Raw genomic sequence first — 24597 nt, forward strand, 5'->3', positions numbered from 1 at the left:
GGAGGCCATGGGTAGGTGAGTCCTGGTCGTCTTCTTCAGTTGCTAGGAGTTGGTAGTGCCTGATGAGAAGCTGGTTAAAAGTCTGGTTAGATAAGGAGGAGATTCGTTGTTGCATGAACTTTATTAGGCAGGGGAGGAGAGTACAAAAGGCCGCTATTCCTAGGAGGGGTCCGAGAAATGGTAGGACCCAAGCTAAAAGAAGCATTTTTAGGGTGTCCCAAAGTGAGAAGCCTGTATTCGTTTTGAGGAGTTTTTGTCTTATGTCATTAAGATTTTTTATGTTAGTCTCGACAACCTGGGACTCATTAATAAAGTAACAACAGCTTTCTTGGAGGAAAATGCATGTGCCTCCTTTTTCAGCTGTCAGGAGGTCTAGGGCTCTGCGGTTTTGGAGGACTACTCCGGCTAAAGAGGTGATTTGTCGTTGCAGGGCGGCTAGTGACTGCGCAGTTTGTTCAATAGTGGATTCTAGGTGTATCTTTAATTCATTAACCTGCGAGACTCCGTGTCCGAGGGAGGTGGCCCCTAGAGCGGAGCCTAGAAGGGAGGTTGCAAGGGAGAGGCCAAGCATGGCAGGTATAAAGACAGCCCGTCTTCTTCTTGGGGCCTGATTTATGGGAGGGTGGTTAAGGTTGAAGGCGATGGTCCCTTCGGAAAGGGAGAGGAGGGTAAGTTGTGGCAGGAGTGTGACGGGGAAGCAGGTGGTATTGATGGAGGAATTGATTGTTTTGTAAAGAGTGTGGTTACACCAGAAGAAGTATCCATTGGGGGCGGAAGAGTTAGGGTAGGAGGTGGAGGTATTGTAGAAGGAAAAGGATTCAGGGGAGTCTGTGTAGCAGGTAACGGCCTGGGACGTATTGAAGAGGGGAACACCGGATATTAAGGGGGTGTTGGGGGGTGGTGAATGATCAGAAGTGTTGGTAATGTTTGGGAGGGCGACAGGAACAGCAATAAGCGGCGGTTTATTAAGGCTGGCACATAGGAAGCAGTTGGAGGGAGAGATATTAGAGGCGTTTAACAGTTGGATTCCTTCCTGTAGAAGTAAGAGCCAGGACTGCTGTACTGAGATGGAAACGGAGGCACGGCACCAATGAAAGGGTGACTCTGTGGGCTCAGACTCAGACCATGCCACACCGGTTGCAGTCAAGAGATCTTTATTGGAGAGCCGAAGTGGAAGAAGAAAGAGAGCGAGGGCTCTGCAGCCTCCGTCTTTTATGCCTAGGGACGTTACGTGGGGGTCGCTTGTTGGCTGAGGGGCTGGGTCTAGGCTGAGGCGGGAAGGCGTGACCTCTGATTGGCTCCTTTTGGCGGGCCTGTGTTGGGGAGGAAGAAGAACCCGGAACCAGCGCCATTAGGGTGCTCTTGTTACCTAACAACAGTGAGCCGAGATCGTGCCACTGCACTCCAGCCTGGGCAACTGAGCAAGACTCTGTCTCAATTTAAAAAAAAAAAAAAGTCCCAGAAGAAAAAGCAGGTAAGAATGCCAAGTTCCACTGGAAATTTCTTGGTGACCTCCCCTTCCCATTGTCCCCTCCACTTGATCATATTCTTTTAACCTTTTCCAAATTTCAAAGCCCATATCCAGGTCACAACTAGGTTAGCCACTCCCATTAACACATGTACAGAGCTTTGGATATGCTGTTTTACCAACCCTTTCCATGTATGTAGGTACATGTGTTCAGTTCTGATTTCATATGTACTTGATCCTACCTCTGGGTTTGCAGCTATCCTGGATTTCTCATCTCCTCAGAGAGCTACTGGATAATGGCATCTTTGTCCCATCATTCCTCCTTTCTTCCCACAGTGACTCCTGCAGGGTTTTGTATACTGGAAAGTGCTCAAAACTTGGATATATTTTTTATTTTTATTTTTGAGACAGGGTCTCGCTCTGTTACCCAAGCTGGAGTGCAGTGGCATGATGATAGCTCGCTGCAGCCTTGAACTGTGCTCAAGCAATCCTCTGGCCTCAGGTTTCTGAGTAGCTAGGACTATAGATGTGTGCCATTGTGCCTGGCTAATTTTTTGTTTTGTTTGTTTTTTGAGATGGAGTTTTGCTCTTGTTGCCCAGGCTGGAGTGCAATGGCATGATCTCAGCTCACCACAACCTCTGCCTCCCGGGTTCAAGCACTTCTCCTGCCTCAGCCTCCCAAGTAGCTAGGATTACAGGTGTGTGCCACCATGCCCAGCTAATTTTGTATTTTTAGTAGAGATGGAGTTTCTCCATGTTGGTCAGACTGGTCTCAAACTCCCGACCTCAGGTGATCTGCCCGCCTTGGCCTCTCAAAATGCTGGGATTACAGGTGTGAGCCACCGTGCCCAGCCGTGCCTGGTTAACTTTCTAAAAATTTTTTTTGGGCCAGGTGCGGTGGCTCACGCCTGTAATCCCAGCACTTTGGGAGGCCGAGGTGGGCAGATCACGAGGTCAGGAGATCAAGACCATCCTGGCTAACACAGTGAAACCCCATCTCTACTAAAAATACAAAAAATTAGCTGGGCGTGGTGGCGGGAGCCTATAGTCCCAGCTACTCAGGAGGCTGAGGCAGGAGAATGGCGTGAACCCGGGAGGCAGAGCTTGCAGTGAGCCGTGAATGCGGCCACTACACTCCAGCCTTGGTGACAGAGCGAGACTCCGTCTAAAAAAAAAAAAAAATTACTGTAGAGACAGGGTCTCGCTATGTTGTCCAGGTTGGTCTTGAACTCCTGGCCTCAGGTGATTCTCCAGCCTCAGCCTCATAAAGTGTTGGGATTACAGGTGTGAGCCACTGTACCTGGCCAGAACTTGATTTAAAACTACACTTCCAAATGCCTGGTAACCAGGATTAGTTCCAAATCATGATGGAAATGGAAATACAGCTGGTCCTGGGATGAGGAAGGGCTGTCCAGAGATTGAGCTCACACAGATTCAAGGGACCTCAGCCTTATCTTTTCTATAATGCCAGATTATCCCCCAGAAAATGGAGGCCCAGTGCTTGCAAATATCTTCTCCTCCCAAGAATTTGAATGGTATGGAGAAAATCTGCAACCTAAAATTACCTAGTGAAGAGATCTAATCTTCCCTCTGTTATGCATAGTTACTTCCAAATGGCTCTTGGAATCCACAGGAGTAGGTGATGGAGGCCAAGATTGCCTTCTCACAACCAGCCAGGCACCCCAGCAAGGCCAAGGCCACTGTGGCTACTTCCAGAAAAAGCAAGGTACTCTTCCCTGCCTCCATATCTCTGTCTCTCTCTCTCTCTCTCTCTCTCCTCTGTCACACACACATACACACACACACACACACACACACACACACACACACGTCCAGATGTCCAGAGGCTTACATCAAAGCTTGCTTTTCTGACCAGCAGTGTCCCATTTCTGCTTCTTCCTAGAGAATAGAGTATAGTAGCAGCAGCAGCAGGCATAATAAGTGTGTGTCAGGCAGTTTCATACCTTAATCCTCACAGTAATACGTTATTACCTTTGTTTTGCAAATAAAAAGACTGAAGCTCAGAGCAGCTAAATAACCTAATAACCAAGGTTATACAACTACTCGTGTGCTGGTGCTGGGGAGTGGAACAGGGTCTGACTCCAAGCCCCATGATTTTCTTTTTTTTTTTTGGAGACAGAGTCTTGCTCTGTCACCCAGGCTGAAGTGCAGTGACACGATCTCGGCTCACTGCAACCTCTGCCTCCTGGGTTCAAGCAATTCTCCCGCCTCAGCCTCCCGAGTAGCTGGGACTACAAGCACATACCATCACGCCCGGCTAATTTTTTGTATTTTAGTAGAGATGGGGTTTCACCATGTTGCCCAGGCTGGTCTCGAACTCCTGAGCTCAGGCAACTCGCCTACCTTGGACTCCCAAAGTGCTGGCATTACAGGTGTGAGCCACCATGCCCAGCACAAGTCCCATGATTTTTTTTTTCTCTTTTTTTTTTTTTCAGACGGAGTCTCACTCTGTTGCCCAGGCTGGAGTTCAGTGGTGCCATCTCGGCTCACTGCAACCTTTGCCTCCTGGGTTTAAGTGATTCTCCTGTCTCAGCCTCCCGAGTAGCTGGGATTACAGGTGCGCGACACCACAACCAGCTAATTTTTTTTTTTTTTTTTCCGTAGAGACGGGGTTTCACCATATTGATCAGGCTGGTCTTGAACTCCTGATGTCAGGTGATCCGCCTGCCTCGGCTTCCCAAAGTGCTGGGATTACAGGCATGAGACCGCGCCCAGCCAGTCCCATGATTTTTAAACTACAATAGCTGTTTTCAAACTGTGTTCAGGTGGTTTCCCAGAAGCTGCCATGGGGCAGGAGCCGAGTGGTCAGTTTCCCGTTTCCGTATACTTTGGCCAAAACAGCCACACATATGTCAGTTTTGTATATTAGAGTTTCACCAGTTAAAAAATATCTACATTTGGCCAGGTGCTGTGGCTCACGCCTGTAATCCCAACACTTTGGGAGGCTGAGGTGTGTGGATCACCTGAAGTCAGGAGTTCGAGACCAGCCTGGCCAACATGGTGAAACCCCATCTTTACTAAAAAATGCAAAAAATGGCGGCCGGGCGCATTGTCTCACACCTGCAATCCCAGCTACTTGGGAGGCTGAGGCAGGAGAATCACCTGAACCCAGGAGGTGGAGGTTGCAGTGAGCCGAGATTGCACCATTGCACTCCCGCCTGGGCAACAAGAGCAAGACTCTGTCTCAACAAAACAAAACAAAACAAACAAAAAGGCCCAAACTAACTACATTATGTTATGGTGCCCTGCTCCTATCTTAGACTTTCTAAGAATCAAGAAAGCCTTCTTCTGGCTGGGTGTGGTGGCTCACACCTGTAATCCCAGCACTTTGGGAGGCTGAGGCGGGCAGATCACTTGAGGTTAGGAGTTCAAGACCAGCGTGGCCAACATGGTGAAATCCCATCTCTACTAAAAATACAAAAATTAGCCAGGCATGGTGGCATGCACCTGTAGTGCCAGCTACTTGGGAAGCTGAGGCAGGAGAATCTCTTGAACCAGAAGGCAGAGGTTGCAGTGAGCTGAGATTGCACCACTGTACTCCAGCCTGGGCAACAGAGCAAGACTCTGTCTCCAAAAAATAAATAAAATTAAAATGAAAAGAAAGCCACCTTGCTCTCCTCTCAATCTAATTCCACCCTAGTCTCTGGCAGAAAATAATTGTCTTAAATGAGAAAAGACTGTGAACTGGACCAATTTCCAGGCTCATTCACCAAGTTTAGTTTCTCTTAACCTGATTCCACTCTTATTTCCTTTAAATTCTTCACCCTGTTCACAGGGTCCACCTCATCCCTGCTGTGTGGGGAGTGGAAAAGGCAGGTTTCTACAAGGAAGGTCCCCTCCTCTCAGAATCCCCTTAGTCCCACCTACCCACTGAGTCAGGAGCCAGGAATGTCTGTGGGGGCAGCAGACAGGTATGTCACCCTGGGGGTGTCAGAGGCTGATTCATCTCTCATCTCTACTCAATCTTCTCTTTACAGCTCTCTGGGAAATTTAACCCTTTGTCTAGAAATAAAAGAGTAAGGGCCGGGCGCGGTGGCTCACGCCTATAATCCCAGCACTTTCAGAGGCCGAGGCGGGCAGATCATGAGGTCAGGAGATCGAGACCATCCTGGCCAACATGGTGAAACCCCGTCTCTACTAAAAATACAAAAAAATTAGCTGGGTGTGGTGGCGGGCGCCTGTAGTCTCAGCTACTCGGGAAGCTGAGGCAGGAGAATGGCGTGAACCCGGGAGGCGGAGCTTGCAGTGAGCCAAGATCTCGCCACTGCACTACCCCAGCCTGGGCGACAGAGCAAGACTCCGCCTCGGAAAAAAAAAAAAAAAAAAAAAGAAATAAAAGAGTAAAATCCAGGACTCTAGGCTGGGCACAGTGGCTCACGCCTGTAATCCCAGCACTTTGGGAGGCCGAGGCAGGTGGATCACGAGGTCAGTTCAAGAACAACCTGGCCAAGATGGTGAAACCTGGTCTCTACTAAAAATATTTGCCAGGTGTGGTGGCAGGTGCCTGTAATCCCAGCTACTAGAGAGGCTGAGGCAGAGAATTGCTTGAATCCGGGAGGCAGAGGTTGCAGTGAGCTGAGATAGATAGCATCATAGCACTCTAGCCTGGGTGACACAGCACAACTTGGCCTAAAAAAAAAAAAAAAAAAAATCCAGGACTCTGAAAAGCATCAAGTCTTCAAATCAGTGGGGCTAGATACAACATTGAATACATATTATGGTATTAAAGAAATATTTGTTGAAAGAAGGAAGGCAGGGAGACATTCTCTCCCTTTTCTCCTCTAGAGTAAAGCTAATCTGAGATTTCCTTGTCTGACTGTAGAGAGGAATAACTTTTAGCTCAAAAAAAAATTATGTGAAACTTTCATCTCAAAAAAGATTATGTGACCAGGCGAGGTGGCTCACGCCTGTAATCCCAGCACTTTGGGAGGCTGAGGCAGGCAGAAATCCTGGAGCCCAGGAATTGGAGACCAGCCTGGGCAACATAGCGAGACACCGTCTCTATTAAAAAGAAGAAACTATGTGACCTCTGAGATTATATGATTTATGAGTTGAGGGAAATCTTAACCCATGTCCCAGTCTCCCTTTGCTGTTTCTGTGATTCCACAAAGCAATGTGGAGGCTCCAGGATTAAATATAGGAAGAACTTGGAGGTGACAATTCAGTGCAAAGGGAGGCACTAGGGGACATTCCTGGAAGCTACATTGACATGGCAAGCACACTGCATTAGACTTCACATTTGGCCGGGTGCTCATGCCTATAATCCCAGCACTCTGGGAGGCTGAGGCAGGAGGATAGCTTGAGCTCAGAAGTTCGAGACCAGCCTGGGCAAGATGGCGAAACCTCATCTCTACAAAAAATACAAAAATTAGTCACACATGGTGGCACAGGCCTATAGTCCCAGCTACACAGTAGGCTGAGGTGGGAGATGGCTTGAGCCTGGAAGGTGGAGGTTGCAGTGAGCTTGGGCAACAATGCAAGATCCTGTCTCAAAAAAGAAAAAAAATTCATGTTTATTTGGCATGGCTGTGAAAGGGCCTCTCATGTCCCTCCTCCACAACTGCTTCAGAGTTTTAGAATGAGGAGGAAAAAACAAACCTCGCTGTGCGTTCTCATCCAGAGCAATTTACCAATACTGTCTTTTTTTACTGTCTTTTTTCCACCTCAGTTGGCCCCTAAATCCCCACCCCATCTCGTCACAGCCCGTCTTGGCCCATCTGGACACCTGGGCTTCTGGGGCTGCCTGGAGTTAGCTCCCTGGCTGGAAAAGGTCACACTGGGCTCGAAATGACGCGCACAGGTTTCCCCATCTTTGGCAGGCCTGATGCCATGGAGGTATGTGCTGCAACTCCTTCTAAATGGGACAAGAAAAGAGTGAATGGCCCAGATCAGGCTGGGTATGTAAAGGCTCAAAAGCCAGAGACAAGAGAAGAAAAGAGAGAGGAGGGGACTAGTGTTTTGCTAGAGAGTTTCCCCCTAGGATTCCGGGATAATTGGGCCTCTTCACTGCTTTCAAAATTGGCGAGGGCCTTAATAGTGCTTGGGTGGGTCTGAAACCACTCCCCTCCCCAGTCAGGATTCTTGAGAAAGGGACAGGGAATTCCTCAAATCGGCCTTCCCTTTCTCTTTCCCACAGATCCTAATGGGACCATACTTCCTATATTCTCAGCCACCAGCAGGTGAGCATTTTGCTAATCCAGGCAGACTGGATGTGCTTCAGCTCTGTGGGCTTTAGGGCCTCACCCTCATGCCTAAGCCTCTTTGTCAGGCTGGAAACCTTTCCAATTACCTGTGGTCCCTGCTAAGTTCTTCCAATTCTACACTGTCTTCTAATTGTTGAGGTTCCCAATTCAGAGCCAAGAAATGCACATAACCTAATGTCAGTGGTTAGTAGGGATGACCAGGAAGGTCCCTTCTAAGACACTCAGAGAGGGCTTCCTCCCTCCCGAAGTTGTAGAGAATTGTCAAGGGAGGTCTGGAGATGAGAAGAGCAATTTCAGACGCTATCAGTGAGATGTAAAGTGGCAGATTTTTTGGAAAGCATTTTGGCAACATGAATCCAGAACCTGGAATATGTCAGTTATTTCATTTCCAGGACTACCTCACAAGTTAAACATCAGAGACTCAGACGATGACTTGGGTACGAGGATATTAATCACACTATTTACAAAAGTAAAAGCTGGTGATGACTTGTAGGCTGGTAGTATGTATAGTAGGCTAACCACAGGAGTATGGATAGGTAAACAGTGTTATAGCCAAACCATGGACTATTACCATAGTGACATTAAAAGGGTTATTTACTTGATTGTTTGAGACGGGGTCTCACTCTGTTGCCCAAGCTAGAGTGCAGTGGCACGATCATAGTTCACTGCAGCCTCCACCTCCTGGCTCAAGTGATCCTCCCACTTCAGCCTCCCAGAGTGCCAGAATTACAGGAATTGTATCTATTTTTTATTACATGGAATGGTGTTAACTGAAAAAGGCAGGATACAACACAATTATAAAATATCCCACTTATATAAATGCAATATCCACCCCTAGGTATAAAAATAAGACTGAAAGAATACATAAAATATCTCCAGGTGTTTACAGAGATGAGAAAAAAAGAGAATACACAAAATATACATTTGAATATAGAATTTATTTTTCTTTTAAACAGATGACCCCATAGAAAGTTTCTGTTATGGGATTCTGGGTGACTCATTTTCTCTTTTCATTTTCGTTTTTTTTTTCTGAGATGGACTTTCCATCTTGTTACCCAGGCTGGAGTGCAATGGCGCGATCTCCGCTCACTGAAACTTCTGCCTCCCGGGTTCAAGCTATTCTCCTGCCTCAGTCTCCCGAGTAGCTGGAATTACAGGCGCATGCCACCATGCCCTGCTCATGTTTTTGTATTTTTAGCAGAGACAGGTTTTTGCCATGTTAGTCAGGCTGGTCTTACACTCCTAACCTCAGGTGATCTGCCTGCCTTGGCCCCCGAAAGTGCTGGGATTACAGGCGTGAGCCACCGTGCTCGGCCTTCTCTTTCATTTTCTAAGTTTTTTACTTTCCTATATTTATTAGGAAATTTTAAAATAATCTTAAGGATGACTGCCACATGCCAGCCATAATGGAGGATGGTCTTTCTTCTACCCTAGACATTTCCCACTGAACAGGCCTCACTTGGATCTCAGACACCTTCCTTTCCGCACTGTGCAGATCCCCTCAGTATATGCAGAGAACAGAAAATCATTTTGCTGCCAGTGGAAGGTAGACAGAAGCTACATTTATTGGGGAAGAAAATACCCTTACTGTCAAACCATGGCCTGAAAATAAAGGCCTTGGATTACTCCCACCCATCTCCACTCCATGGCAGCAGAGAATGCTGAAGGTGCTTGCATACGAGGCCATAAAGTTGTAAAGGATGCCTTCCAGCCCCCATTTGGTTTGTTTTGGTGAGAGCTGGGGCCTCTGTGATGGGCATCAAAACCCACGACCACAGCCGTTGGTACTGCTTTCACCCACCTAACGCCCTGATAGAGGATTTGTCCAGTAGCCTGGGCGTCAGGATTCCTGGGCTCTAGGCCCCACAGGTGATTCACAGCTAGCCCCAGGCTGTGCCTCACAGCCTCAGTTTTCCTGGCTTGCTCTATTGGTTCTTCCTACCTACTCTGTGGGGTGTTAATAGGGGTGAGGTGCTTTGAACTTCTCAGATGAAAGAGGCTGGGAAGCAGCACCCAGTTATTATCCCCTTTACGGCCAGGCGTGGGAGCTGAGGTTGCTTTCATACTGTTCTAGCCACAGTAGCCTCCTCATAGCCCCTCATTCGTCTGCCTTTGGCTCTGGCTGCCACAACCAGAAAGCAAAGCAGTCAGTCCTATTTCAATGCTGTTTCAGAACAGATGTCCCTAAGTGAATTTGCCAACTGCCCAAACCACTGGTGAACTATCTATGATTCAGTAATACTTTACAGGTGCCTAATTTCTTTATCCTGATTGGCTGCAAAACCTGTGGGACAAGGGCTCTGACTTCTTACCAATAAATATACTAAAGGAGGGATACTCACAATTTAGTCAGCAAAATGGGTTATGAGAGAGCCAGGCTGACCAAAGTTCAAACTTCTCATGTTTCTGCTTCCTCACTGTAACATGGCTAATGGCTTATTAATTCTCCCCATCTTGTCTATCTCTAATGAGGATTGTGTGTGTGGAAACACTCTACAATACCAAGCACTTCATATGTGTTAAAAAGTCCAAATGTGGCCGGGTGCAGTGGCTCACGCCTGTAATCCCAGCGCTTTGGGAGGCCAAGGTGGGTAAATCATGAGGTCAGTAGTTCAAGACCAGCCTGAACAACATGGTGAAATGCCGTCTCTACTAAAAATGCAAAAATTAGCCAGGCATGTGGTGGGCGCCTGTAATCCCAGCTACTCAGGAGGCTGAAGTAGAGACTTGCTTGAACCTGGGAGGCGGATGTTGCAGTGAGCCGAGATTGCGCCACTCGACTCCAGCGTGGGCGACAGAGACTTTGTCTCCAAAAAAAAAAAAAAAAAAAGTCCAAATATATGCAAATAAAACTTGGCATAACAGTCTTGCCCGGACCATCAGTCCTGCCCCTTCTGCCACCAGGTTACAACTGCTAAAAAATTAGGCTGGGGTGCCACCTACTGGTTGAAAAATATATGAACTGCATCCAGCCAGTTGCAAGAGCAAAGAAAAAACTTCAAGCCCTCTTAATTTTTGCCACACTCTCATAGGAACTGCCATATTATATAATTAATATTTTTCTTTACACAACTTATTATTATTTTTTGAGACAGAGTCTCGCTCTGTCGCCCAAGTTGGAATGCAGTGGCACAATCTTGGCTCACTGCAACCTCCGCCTCCCGGGTTCAAGCAATTCTTCTGCCTCAGCCTCCCCAATAGCTGGGATTATAGGCGTACGCCACCATGCCCAGCTAATTTAAAAATTTTTTTGGTAGAGATGGGGTTTCACCATGTTGGCCAGGATGGTCTCGATCTCTTGACCTTGGGATCTGCCTGCCTCGGCCTCCCAAAGTGCTGGGATTACAGGCATGAGCCACCGCGCCTGGCCTTGAAGTAAACTTTTAACCACTACTGTAAATGGAAAACTAGTTAACACTTGTCAACAATAGAATAAAACCATAAAACAAATACAATGAATATAAAACATTAATTAAGGTCTAGCTAGGAAGTGCTGCCTGTGAAAGCTGAAGCTTGAGGCTCTGTTAAAACTGAAAATTGTGGGACATAGTGGCTCACACCTGTAGTCCCAGTTACTCAGGCATCTGAGGCGGGAAGATCGCTTGAGCCCAGGAGTTTGAGTCCAGCCTGGGCCATACAGCGAAAACTTATCTTTTAAAAAACAAACCTCAGAACCAGAAACTGAAGATTAATAAAAACACATGACTAGAGACTGAATGTAAATCCTATGTGACTGAATGTGAATTACATGCTTTGGGGAAATACTGATTTCCAAGGCAAGGTGACACTCCCTCATTCTTCCGCAAACCCCTGGGCCCAGAAGACTGAAGAAAAGTTTGGAAGTCACAAAAAGTAGAAAACAAACTCTTGTATTGTAGCACATTCCATCACAGCCTGACTAGGACCAGTGCTCGACTTTCCGGTGGCAGGTCCCAGAGCTCACGGACACCACTGACAGTATGGGGGCTGTTCTGCTTGGCGCCACGTCTGGCTTTTTGGCCAGAAGTCCTTTGCAGAGCTGAATATCCCCTTGCCAGCCCGCCAGCTCTGGCTGGGAGGACTTGCTCTGGGGTCTGCAGCCTGCCATCAGGAGCCTCCACTTTCCCCAGTGCTCGGTTATGCATCCTGCTCTCCAGGGTCCACCTTGTTGCTACAGCTGCATGGCTTCCTGCTCCACTGACTGGTTCGAGGGTGCCAGGTACTTCTCCTGGATGCCCAGTGTGCTGAGGAAGGGTGTGTCAAGGCTGATAGCATAGGCAGAGGATGGGGAGCTGGTCTGGGCAGGATCTGACTTCCACTGATGCCTACACTCCAACCATGTCCATCCCTCTCTTCCTCATAATTATAGGGACCAATCAGGTATGAGAAGCCTCCAAAAACCTCCAGACTCAAATGCTCCTCTATCTGCCTCTTCCACACACTGCTGCAGATCAAAGGACTGGAGAGTGCTAACCTTGCAATTTTGCATTATGGCACATGCTCTGGAGCCAGACCAAGGGAGTTCAAATCCTGATGATGTCTGGGTCTGGGGTCTGACGAGACGGAGGTTAGCCATGGCTAGGTTGGCTATGTTAGGACACCATGGCTGTTGTACTACCAAATGCTCCAAAGTAAGAAACTGAGATTCTACACCCAGCAAAACCATCCCGGGAGAGGGACCTTGGGCCTGTTGCTTCAATTATAAAAGGGGTTGAAATGAGGATTAAATGACCCTGCAAGTAAAGTACTTAGCCTACCAAATGATGTTCGAGTTACAGACCTTTCTTTTTCATTTTTTGAGATGGAGTCTCACTCTGTCACCAAGCTGGAGTTCAGTGGCACGATCTCGGCTCACCACAACCTCTAACTCCCTGGTTCAAGCAATTCTCCTGCCTCAGCCTCCAGAGTAGCTGGGACTACGGGCACATGCCACCACACCCAGCTAATTTTTCTATTTTTAGTAGAGACGGGGTTTCACCATGTTGACAGAGATGGTCTCCATCTCCTGACCTCATGATCTGCCCGCCTCGGCCTCCCAAAGTGCTGGGATTACAGGCATAAGCCACCACGCCTGGCCAAAAATAAATGTTTATACTTAAAAAAAAAAAAAAGAGAGAGAGAGAGAGAGATGGGGTCTCACTATGTTGCCCAGTCTGGTCTCAAACTCCTGGCCTTGAGCAATCCTCCCACCTTTTAACTCCCAACATGTTGGAATTACAGGCATGAAGCCATTACACTTGGCCCATGCCATCTTATTTGCAACCCTCGAAACCTGTCTCAACTTTGAACCCCTATGCCTTTGCATATACTGTTCTCTTTAACTTGAATTCCCTTTTCTTCTTCATTAGACTGGCTAACTCTCACCTTGAAATGATGCAACTTACGTGCCATGCCTCCATAAAGCTTTCCTTACTCACCTACCCTTCAGCAAAGCTGACCACTCCCTTATTTGTATCAGTCCCTACTCTCTTACAGAGAGCTGCTGAATCTTAAGGGGATTAGGGTCAGGGCAGAATCTAAAATCAGCACAAATGTTTATGGTTAAAAATACTCTTGAAAATTCCTCAAATTATTTGTTACATGCAGCATACATGGTTTGTGAATAGAATCCTTTATATATACGAATACATAAAGTAACGTACAGATGCTCCTTGACTTATGATGGGGTTACATCCTGATAAACCCATCCTAAATCAAAAATATCTTAAGTCGAAAATGCATTTAACACACATAACCTACCACACATCATAGCTTAGTCTCGCCTACCTTAAATATTCTTAGAACACTTACGTTAGCCTGCATTTGGGCAAAATTATCTAACACAAAGCCTATTTTACAATAAAGTATTGAATATCTCATGTAATTTATTGAATACTAAAAGTGAAAGATTGATAGGTACCCAAAGTATGATTTCTACTGAATGCATACAGCTTTCACACCATCATAAAGTGGAACCATCGTAAGTTGGGAACCATCTGTACGGTGTACAAAATACTACATTATTTAAATTGCTCCTCCCAGCCTAGGCTGCATGGTGAAATCCCATCTCTACAAAAATTAGCTGGCCACAGTGGCACATGCCCATAGTCCTAGCTATTCAGGAGGCTAAGGTGGGAGGATCACTTGAGCCCAGGGAGGTCAAGGCTGCAGTGAGCTGTGACTGTGCCACTGCACTCCAGCCTGGGCCAAAGAGTGAGACTCTGTCTCAAAAAATAAACATAAACTGCCCCTCCCAGCTGGGAATGATGGCTCATGCCTGTGATCCCAGCACTTTGGGAGGCTAAGGTAGGAGGGTAACCAGCCCAGGAGTTCAAGGTCGCAGTGAGCTATAATTGCATCACTGCACTCCAGCCTGGGCAAAGGAGCAAGACCCTGCCTCTAAGAAATAAACATAAAAATTGCAGGCCGGGCGCAGTGGCTCACGCCTATAATCCCAGCACTTTGGGAGGCCAAGGCGGGTGGATCACCTGAGTTCAGGAGCTCGAAACCAGCCTGGCCAACATGGTAAAATGCCGTCTCTACTAAAAATACAAAAAATTAGCTGAGCGTGGTGGCGGGCGCCTATTATCCCACTTACTCGGGAGGCTGAGGCAGGAGAATTGCTTGAACATGGGAGATGGAGGTTGCAGTGAGCTGAGATTGCACCTTTGCACTCCAGCCGGGGCAACAAGATCAACAGTCCATCTCAAAAAAAAAAAAAAAAAAAAAGGGCTAGGTGTGGTGGCGCATGCCTGTAATCCCAGCTACTCAGGAGGCTGAGGGAGGAGAATCACTTGAACCCTGGAGGTGGAGACTGCAGTGAGCCGAGACTGCGAAATTGCACTCCAGCCTGGGCAACAAGAGCGAAAGTCCATCTTAAATTAAAAAAAAAAAATTGCTCCTCCCCGCTTTTGCTGAGCACATGCAGTCCAATTGGCCTACATTAACTGCAGGTGTGACGCAGCTCCTTAGTACCTTCATCAGGGACTGCACACTCTACTGCCATCATTTGTAAGTCATTCCTCCAACCCCCAACCCATGAGCTTTGTTTCCCACATATGGCTCAAGAAAGATCAGTAAGTGCTGGCTGGAATTATTTTCCTCTATGCCCTAAGACTCTGAGTCCCCCTTGTCTCCAGCATGCTGCACAGATGCTGAATCTGTGAGAGCATCAGCCTAGAGGGCCTGGACTTTCCTGTCCTGCTTCACGCATGGCCTGTGACCTGATGGACACCTACCCATGACCTTGGCTCCAGCCTCACTAGTCACTAACCAAGCACCAAAGTCTGGCTGCCTCTTGGACAGCTCTGGATGTCCCATGGACCCCTGAACGCAGCACATCTGCCAGCTCTTGTCCCTTTCATCCATGTGACAAACCTCCTCCCTCCTCCTTTTCCTGCCTCAGTGATTAGTACAACCACCCACCCACTGTCTAAGCCAGAGATCTGGGAAGCTAAATTCTGCTCCAGCTCCATCTACCCCATTCAGTCACTGACTCTTACAGTCTATCTCCTTAGTATTTTTCCATTCCACACCTTTCTTTCTATTCTCACTACAAATCTTTCAACCCTTCTCACCTAGCAAGACTGTGAAACTCTTTTGCCCCCAATCACATCCCTTAAATGCATTTTCCACAATTGCAGGGGCTTTTCTAAAATGTACATCTGATCATGTCACACCCTGTTCAACAGTACTGCTTAAATACTGGTTCCCACTGCCCACCCATGAACCGAAGTACACATTCCTTAGTAGGGCACTCAGGCCCCTCCCTCAGCAGCCCTGCCTGTACCCCTGCAACGCCCTTTCCTCTTCACATGCGACACACCAGGCAACTGGACTCCTGCATCTCTCCCGAATGACTAATGCCCTCTCATTTCTGGGCCTCTGTATTTGTTACTCCTATTGATCAATATCCTCCCTTGTCCTCAGTACAACCAACTCTGAAGCCAAGGGACCACCTTTGCACATGAGAGACAGTCATCAGGAAGCCCAACTGATCAATATGAAATCAGTCATCCGCGGCCGGGCGCAGTGGCTCATGCCTGTAATCCCAGCACTTTGGGAGGCTGAGGCAGGTGGATCACCTGAGGTCAAGAGTTCCAGACCAGCCTGGCCAACATGGTGAAACCCCGTCTCTACTAAAAATACAAAAATTAGCTGGACACAGTGGCGCACACCTGTAATCCCAGCTACTTGGGAGGCTGAGGCAGGATAATTGCTTGAATATGGGAGGCAGAGGTTACAGTGAGCCAAGATTGCGCCACTGTGCAATCCAGCCTGGGCAACAAGAGCAAAACTCCCTTTCAAAAAAAAAAAGAAAAAAGAAATTGGGCGGATCACGAGGTCAGGAGATCAAGACCATCCTGGCCAACACGGTGAAACCCCGTCTCTACTAAAAATACAAAAAATTAGCCGGGCATGGTGGTGGGTGCCTGTAGTCCCAGCTACTCGGGAGGCTGAGGCAGGAGAATGGCGTGAACCCGGGAGGCGGAGCTTGCAGTGAGCTGAGATTGTGCCACTGCACTCCAGCCTGGGCGACAGAGCGAGACTCCGTCTCAAAAAAAAAAAAAAAAAAAAGAGAAATTGGTCATTCACAAGGTTGATGACTGTACCTCCTGTGGCCATTCCTGAGTCCCATGTCTCACCCTCTCTGCTATGGCCAGGAAGTTGGCAAGGATACGAAGAAAAATGGAAGTCAGCCCCCATTGCAGCAGACATCATGGCCTCCAGGCTTCGCTGCTCTTGGGCTCCGAAACAGTATCCATTGGCTTTATCCACAGCCTGCAGGACTCGCTGGATGCTCTCCTTGTCCTGAGCAGGGAGGAGAGAAACAGTTCTGTGAGTGAAACAGAAGTATGTAAAACTGCTTGCAATCTCTAAATACACCTTCCTCCATCTTGCCTCTGTACGTGTAGCTTTCTTGGCCTGGAGTAATTCTACATGTCCCCAAAGGCTGGATAAATCTCATGTTTCCTGACCACCAACTCACTCAGATTAGAACAGATAAGCTCCCCTATGCACATCCACAGTCCCCTGGGTTTACACCTATTGTACATGGTATCCCTGCCATGTAATAAACACCTATTAACTCACCTGCCTCCCCTACTCAACTAAGCACCCCTTAGGGCCAGGTCATCCGTCGCAGTATTCCCAGTGCCTGGCACAGTACTTCTCTTAAGTAGACATCCAATAAATATGCATGTTTTAAATCTATAACTGGGCCAGGCGCGGTGGTTCACGCCTGTAAAGCCCAGCACTTTGGGAGGCCAAGGCAGGTAGATCACCTGAGGTCAGGAGTTCGAGACCAGCCTGGCCAACATGGTGAAACCCCGTCTCTACTAAAAATACAAAAATTAGCTGGGCATGGTGATGGATATCTGTAATCCCAGTTACTTGGGAGGCTGAGGCAGGAGAATCGGTTGAACCCGGTCGAACGCACTGCACTCCAGCCTGGGTGACAGAGTGAGACTCCGTCACAAAAAACAAAACAATAATTGTTTCCTCGTCCACATACAATGATAAGAACAGTCTATATATCACATGGTGGGAAGGACAAAGCAAAATTATATATGTGTAGTCCTTAGCACAGTGCCCAGCACAGAAAGCCATAAATAAGGCCGGGCGCGGTGGCTCACGCTTGTAATCCCAGCACTTTGGGAGGCCGAGGCGGGCGGATCACGAGGTCAAGAGATCGAGACCACAGTGAAACCCCGTCTCTACTAAAAATACAAAAAATTAGCCGGGCGCGGTGGCGGGTGCCTGTAGTCCCAGCTACTCGGAGAGGCTGAGGCAGGAGAATGGCGTGAACCCGGGAGGCGGAGCTTGCAGTGAGCCAAGATCGCGCCACTGCACTCCAGCCTGGGCGACAGAGCGAGACTCCGTCTCAAAAAAAAAAAAAAAGAAAGCCATAAATAAGAGGTAATTGTTAGGACTGATATTATAGAGTTCATCTCCTCATATCAGAAAAGTGTGGCATTAGAAGGGAGGAGACAAGTTAGCTCAAGTCCACCCACTGCAGAAAGGAATCTAACATGCACCTGCATCTCCCAAGTTATCTCTGCAGGGTAAAGGCGAGAGACACAGGGGTTGGGCAAAGTCAACAGACAGTTGCCCAGTTGAATGGGCCTAAGAGACTTGTCCCTGGTCCTGGTGAACTTTCTTGCTGATGACTTTCTGAACTCACCCATTTTCACACTGAGGACAGAACATGTGAAGAGAGGATCCAGCAACACAGAATAGACAGGGCAAAAGTTTGGTCCACTCTCTTTACTGGAATTCTGCCCCTACAGCAGCCCCTGGTCCTGAAACTAAGGTTACTCTCAGTGATAGTCAACCCAGGGCAAAGACCATTCTTTTTTTTTTTTTTTTTTTTTTTTGAGATGGAGTCTCGCTCTGTCGCCCAGGCTGGAGAGCAGTGGCACGGTCTCGGCTCACTGCAAGCTCTGCCTCATGGGTTCACACCATTCTCTTGCCTCAGCCTCCTGAGTAGCTGGGACTACAGGCACCCGCTACCACACCTGGCTAATTTTTTGTATTTTTAGTAGAGATGGGGATTCACCATGGTCTCGATCTCCTGACCTCGTGATCCGCCCGCCTCGGCCTCCCAAAGTGCTGGGATTACAGGCTTGAGCCACCGCACCCAGCCGGCAAAGACCATTCTTTAAGCCCTCAAAGCTTCCTAGGCTTTTGGCTTGGTGAATCCCATGCACTGTCAGAGTCCTGTCTTAGCCCCTAGTACCTGGATGTTCAGAGGGATAAAGGAGACCAGGCTATAGTCTTCGATGAGCTGCACTAGCTTCTCATTGAGCTGGCGGTAGTGGCGGAAGAAAGGGTCAGAAGCCAGGTGGTCAAGCAGGTAGGAGAGGTCCAGAACCTCTGTGTAGTAGTCCAGGTTGAAGGCTAAAGAGAGAAACCCGTGTTCAGGAGCAACTAGTATCAGGCTAAAGACCTGAGGGCGAGGTTCGTTTTTCTTTTTTTCCTTTGTGCACTCATGCACTCAAATATTTCTTGACACAGTAGAATGAAGTTACTAAGAAAAAAAGCATTTGGTTTTACCTGCTGGCTCTGCTACTTACAAGCTATATAGGCAGGTACCTACTTCATAGAACTGTTATGAAGATTAAATGCTATAAACCCCAGTGTCTGGTACAGAGAAGTGCTTGATCAATAATTGCAAACAGGCTGGGCATGGTGGCTCATGCCTGTAATCCCAGCACTTTGGGAAGCCGAGGTGGGTGATTACCTGAGGTCAGGAGTTCAAGACCAGCCAACATGGTGAAACTCCATCTCTACTAAAAATACAAAATTAGGCCAGGCACGGTGGCTCACGCCTGTGATCCCAGCACTTTGGGAGACAGAGGCGGGCGGATCACAAGGTCAGGAGATCGAGACCATCCTGGCTAACATGGTGAAACCCTGTCTCTACTAAAAATGCAAAAAATTAGCCAGGCGTGGTGGCGGGCGCCTGTAGTCCCAGCTACTTGGGAGGCTGAGGCAGGAGAATGGCGTGAACCCGGGAGGCGGAGCTTGCAGTGAGCCGAGATTGTGCCACTGCACTCCAGCCTGGGCGACAGAGTGACAGAGACTCCATCTCAAAAAAAAAAAAACAAAAACAAAAACCAAAATTAGGCCGGGCGCAGTGGCTCAAGCCTGTAATCCCAGAACTTTGGGAGGCCGAGGCAGGTGGATCACGAGGTCAGGAGATCGAGACCAGCCTGGCTAACACGATGAAACCTTGTCTCTACTAAAAATACAAAAAATTAGCTGGGCGTGGTGGCGGGCGCCTGTAGTCCCAGCTACTCAGGAGGCTGAGGCAGGAGAATGGCATGAACCCGGGAGGCGAAGCTTGCAGTGAGCCAAGATCACACCACTGCACTCCAGCCTGGGCGACACAGCAAGACTCCATCTCAAAAAAAAGAAAAAAAAAATACAAAATTAGCCAGACATGGTGGCACATGCCTGTAATCCCAGCTACTCGGGAGGCTGAGGCAGGAGAATCGCTTGAATCCGGGAGCCGAGATTGCACCATTGCACTCCAGCCTGGGCAACAAGAGTGAAACTCTATCTCAAAAAAAAAAAGTTGCAAATAATGACATCAAGTATGTACCAAGAACTGTGCATGGTCGTCCTCACCTCACGGAGCTCATAGTCAGGTCATACCCTCAGGACCTGGCATATACACTGCAAAGACTCTGTAAATGGTTAAACTGAATAAATGCTACATTCTAGCAGGGTAGCCTCCTGGGTAAATCACTTTCCTTTTCTGAGCCAGTTATTTCTTAATGTAAAATAAGGACTAGATGATGCTGAGGTCCCTGATTCAGTTTTATAAATCATTTCTCACTAAAAGAAGTAAGTTGGACTTCCCCCTAGTGGCCTGTTTCTGCCCAGAAAACTTAAGTATCTGGGCTCCTTGGCAGCTCTATCCTAAAGTGAGCTGAGGACTCTACATCACTCTATGTCCAGACTAGAAGCTAGCTGGCCTCCCTGGACAAGGTCCCAACACCTCCCTTTCCCAACAACCTCCCTATTGCTCATGTGCTGGTCACTTTATCTGTCTTCTCTAGGTTCCTTTGTGGCTAGAGATGCTATTTAGGGAACAATGTCCCCAGTTCAGCAGAGTACTAATTTTTTTTTTTTTTTTTGAGACAAGAGTCTTGCTCTGTTGCCCAGGCTGGAGTGTAGTGGCACGATCTTGGCTCACTGCAAGCTCCCCCTCCTGGGTTCACGCCATTCTCTTGCCTCAGCCTCCTGAGTAGCTGGGACTACAGGTGCCCACCACCACGCCCAGCTAATTTTTCGTATTTTTAGTAGAGACGGGGTTTCACCGTGTTAGCCAGGATGTTCTCAATCTCCTGACCTCGTGATCCGCCCGCCTCGGCCTCCCAAAGTGCTGGGATTACAGGCATGAGCCACTGCGCCTGGCCTAATTTTTTTTTTTTTTTTTTGAGACGGAGTTTCACTCTTATTGCCCAGGCTCCAGTGCAATGGCGAGATCTCGGCTCACTACAACCTCCGCCTCCCAGGTTCAAGCAATTCTCCTGCCTCAGCCTCCCGAGCAGCTGGGATTACAGGCATGCGCCACCATGCCTGGCTAATGTTTTATTTTTAGTAGAGATGTGGTTTCTCCATGTTGGTCAAGCTGGTCTCGAACTCCTGACCTCAGGTGATCCGCCCACCTCGGCCTCCCAAACTGCTGGGATTATAGGCGCGAGCCACCACGCCTGGCCGAGAGTACTAATTTATCAAGAAAAAAAAGCTAGCCACCGGGACTCTAGCCAACTCCCCTGCCTCATACCAGCCTGCTTCTACCTCAATCTTCCCTATTTTGTCCCTGGCCTCCCACCCCTTCTCTGTCTCTCTGCCAGGTGAGAATATAGCCTCCTTCTGTGAGGACAGAAGGTGGCTTTCTAGGAGCCAGGAAGCAGACTCTCACCAGACACCAGATCTGCTTGTGTCTTGATCTTGGACTTACCAGCCTCCAGAACTGTGAGAAATAAATATTTATTGGCTAAGCCATCTGGTCTGTGGTATTTTTGTGATGGCAGCACAAACTGACTAAGACAAGGCCTTTATCCCTACTAGTGCCTCTGCACAGAACAGTCCTCCCTTGGCTGGCTCCTTCTCACCATTCGTCTCAGCTCAGATGCCACTGCCTCAGAGCAGAAGTGAGTAACTGAGGTCCAGAGAGATGAATTGACTTACCCAGATCACACGATGATTCAGGGGCAGAGCCAGAATTTAAACTCATGCCTGTTTTACTCCAAAGCTCACTCACCTGACTCCCAAATATTCACTGTCGTATCACTTTAATTTCTTTGTAACACCTAACACCATCTGTAGCTCTCTCGTCTCCAAAATCTACAACGGTATCTAGCACAGAGTGGCACAAAATAAATGGGCAGGAGTTAGAACCTGCCTGTGGCTACTATCACCAGACCACGCAAGGCACCAGAGGCAGCTACATTCAGCTGAGATGTCTGCTTCATTCTAGCCCAGCTGCTGCCCTGCTCTTCGCCTGGAACAGGAGCTCTTACCCAGCTTCCCATAATGCTCAATGAGGTCCATCTTGGAAAGGAGGTTGATGTGGGGCAGTTCCACGTGCAGCATGGTGGCCAGGGAGGTACACAGTACTGAAATGAACTTGGCAGGGTCTGTGCAGTAGTGAGAATCCACGAGGTGGACGGCAGTCAGCTGGGAGGGAAGAGACAGGGTGAGAGTGGCTTGGAGAAACAGGGATCAGCATTCCCTCATGAGAATGAGGGCTTGAGGACAGAGGGGAAGCTTTCCCCATTAGTCTCCTGCCTCTGTTGCTTTCTAGTAACCACCCTGGTTTCCTTCTCCCAGGAAATAGGAGTCATTTTTTTTTTCTTACAAGATGTCTTGCACTGAGCCTCCCAGTGGGCAAGAGGTTTAAATCCCATGGCATCTGACTCCACTCTTTCATTTACTTTTGCCCACCAATTTACAACAATCTCCATGCCACTTTCGACACTAACCCCTTCCATACTTCCAAAATCGCCAAGTTGGCTACTAACACATCCATTTTACACGTGAGGAAACTGAGGTTCAGAATGATGAACTGACTTATCAACACCACACAGCCAGTCAGTAGCAGAGCCAGATTTTGAACTCATGCCTGTTTTACTCCAAAGCGACTCAGCCCCTACCTCCCTGTGTGACATGGGGGCGTGGCGTCTGTCCTCCCTGTCTCAGTTACTCCATCCGCAAAATGGGCCTCCCCGACCTGAGACGCACCCTGAGGTCCCACTGCGCCATTTGGGAGAAGATGCTGCGCAGGGCGCCGTGATGCGTGCAGAGCTCCACCTGGCCTGGGCAGTCGAAGAGGAAGTAGTGGCCGCGGAGGGGGTCGAGCTTGGCACGCAGCCAGTCCAGGTTGGCTTCCAGGTACTCCATGCAGTACAGCAGGCCGCCGTTGGGCCCCAGGCGCAGCGCGTCCATCACGTCTCCCAGCCCCACCAGCTCGCCCACGTCCACGGCACACTCGTACGGCAGCCCCTCGTTGGCCGGGTCCAGGTTCACCACGGCCACGCGCCGGCCCAGCGCGCGCAGGAACTCACTCATGCCCAGGCAGTACGTGGTCTTCCCTGAGCCCGGCGGGCCGATCACCGCCTGCCCAAAGGCCGTGGTCGGAGCGGCCCCTGCCATGGGCGGCCCGCAGCCCGGAGCAAGTCAACTCACAGGGAAAACGGGGCGGGCAGCCGCGCCGGAGACGAGACTTGAGGGCGAGGGACCCAGTACGTATACCTCGTTGGCGGCCGGCGTCACCCGCCTCAGGCGCAACAGCTGAGACGGCGTCGCGCAAGAGGAGCTGACGCGCCTGTACTAACTAGACTAACTCGACTTCCGGAGGGCGTCGGAAACGGCGAGCCAAGGAGAGGAAGTCCCGCCCCCACGGCGGGGACGTAGCTAGACGCCGAGGGGCGGGCGGCGCCGCCGCATTTATCTCTCAGGGAGTGGGTCGAATGTGGGGTCTTTGCGGGAAAATCGCTCTGGGAATTTCCCTAACCTTCCTTCAGACTCGAATTAGAAAAGTCAGGGAGCTCCAGTAGTAAACGTCTTTATTCTTCCGTGACGTCGCACACCCAAGCCACCTCCCGCGGACTCTCCGCTGCAGTCCCACCCAGTGAGGGTAGAGGCGGTGGAGGGCCCGCCCAAGGCCGGCTCTTCCAAGCACCACAAATCCTCTCCTCGCCCAGGTCCCTTTCCCCTTTTCTGGCCTTCGTGGGGACACCTTCAGAGTCCCCAAGGAAGGCTGTGCTGATAGCCTCACTCCACCCAGCTTTTGAAGGTTCTGCAGGAGGCAAAGGGCAAGCCCAGAGACTAGGGTTAGAGACCAAAGACAAGCGGTCGTTGCCCCTAATATCCAAGGGGAGGTGACGGGAGGGGGCTTTTTGTAAAAACGCCCCTGAGGTAGAGACCCGCCGGGCAGGCAGGCTCGGAGCAAAGCATCCTGAACCAGCCACCAAGGCTGCTGCTCCCAGACTCCTTTCTGCTTCAGTGGTAGATGAGGCCGGGGCAGAGGGTTCTCATCATGTAGCAATGAAAGGAAGCCCCCAACCCGGTCAATCAGGCAATGAGGGGCTGTCTGAAGCACAACTGGAACCCCTCACAAAGGCCATGTCTGTCCGAAACTTCATGCTGGTGGGTGGCTGGCGGCGGAGCAGTGACTCCATCTGGTCCTGGGGTAGAGGCTCATCATAGATGGTGGAGATGAGCCCCAAGCCATTTCTACGGGGCCTCTTCAGTTGCCCAAATGCCTGTAGCTTCTCTCCATGGTACCTGGACAAAAACGGGCTCTCAGTGAGAAGGCTGCTCTCAAACTCCAGTTAAAGGGGTTGGGAGAGGACGGAGAAGTAGTTACTACATATCTGGTTTGTCCAAAGACAGAGGCTTTAAAGCTGGGTCTTTGCTCTCCAGCCCTCTTATCTATCAATTGACAGAGCCAGCAAGAAGGGGCCTCATATAAAATTTTCATTCTGTCACTACAGACTTCCTAATAGTAACCATCAAGTCCAAACTCCTCCAACAAAGGGTATGAATGATCTTGTTAAGCCTTAGGGCTTAGTCTTTAAAAAAAAAAAAAAAGTCAGATTTACTTATTTATTTATTTTTGAGATAGGGTCTCACTATGTCACCCAGGCTGGACTGTAATGGCATGATCTTGGCTCACTGCAACCTCCACCTCCTGGGTTCAAGCGATTCTCCTGCCTCAGCCTCCAGAGTAGCTGGGACTACAGGTGCATGCCACCATGCCCAGCTAATTTTTTTTTTTTTTTTTTTTTTGAGACAGAGTCTTGCTCTGTCGCCCAGGCTAGAGTGCAGTGGCGCGATCTCGGCTCACTGCAACCTCCGCCTCCTGGGTTCAAGCGATTTTCCTGCCTCAGCCTCCTGAGTAGCTGGGATTACAGGCACCCACTACCATGC

General features: G+C 49.0%; 2 protein-coding genes across 3 annotated transcripts in view; both read right to left on the bottom strand.

Annotated features, from left to right (window-relative positions):
• On the bottom strand, positions 1-23729 carry GPN2 (GPN-loop GTPase 2). 2 transcript variants are annotated; one of them, XM_030805675.1, is made up of 5 exons: positions 22408-23729; positions 21687-21843; positions 18389-18549; positions 16331-16461; positions 1-70 (listed from the first exon to the last, which is right to left on the bottom strand). In XM_030805675.1, the coding sequence occupies exons 1-5, from the start codon at positions 22816-22818 to the stop codon at positions 43-45; spliced, it is 888 nt and encodes a 295-aa protein (XP_030661535.1). In that variant the 5' UTR covers positions 22819-23729; the 3' UTR covers positions 1-42. The 2 variants fall into 2 exon arrangements, with proteins under 2 accessions (XP_030661535.1, XP_003271714.1); XM_003271666.4 differs by lacking the exon at positions 1-70 and adding an exon at positions 11546-11915.
• The window catches only part of GPATCH3 (G-patch domain containing 3), a 10009-nt gene continuing 8626 nt past the window's right edge, over positions 23215-24597 (bottom strand). The window contains exon 7 of the mRNA XM_030805668.1: positions 23215-23952. Coding sequence (XP_030661528.1) covers positions 23736-23952 — 217 coding nt within the window. The 3' untranslated portion in view covers positions 23215-23735. The remainder of the gene's footprint in view (positions 23953-24597) is intronic.

The sequence above is a fragment of the Nomascus leucogenys genome, chromosome 24, assembly GCF_006542625.1.
Source record: "Nomascus leucogenys isolate Asia chromosome 24, Asia_NLE_v1, whole genome shotgun sequence".
NCBI classification, from domain to species: Eukaryota; Metazoa; Chordata; class Mammalia; order Primates; family Hylobatidae; genus Nomascus; species Nomascus leucogenys.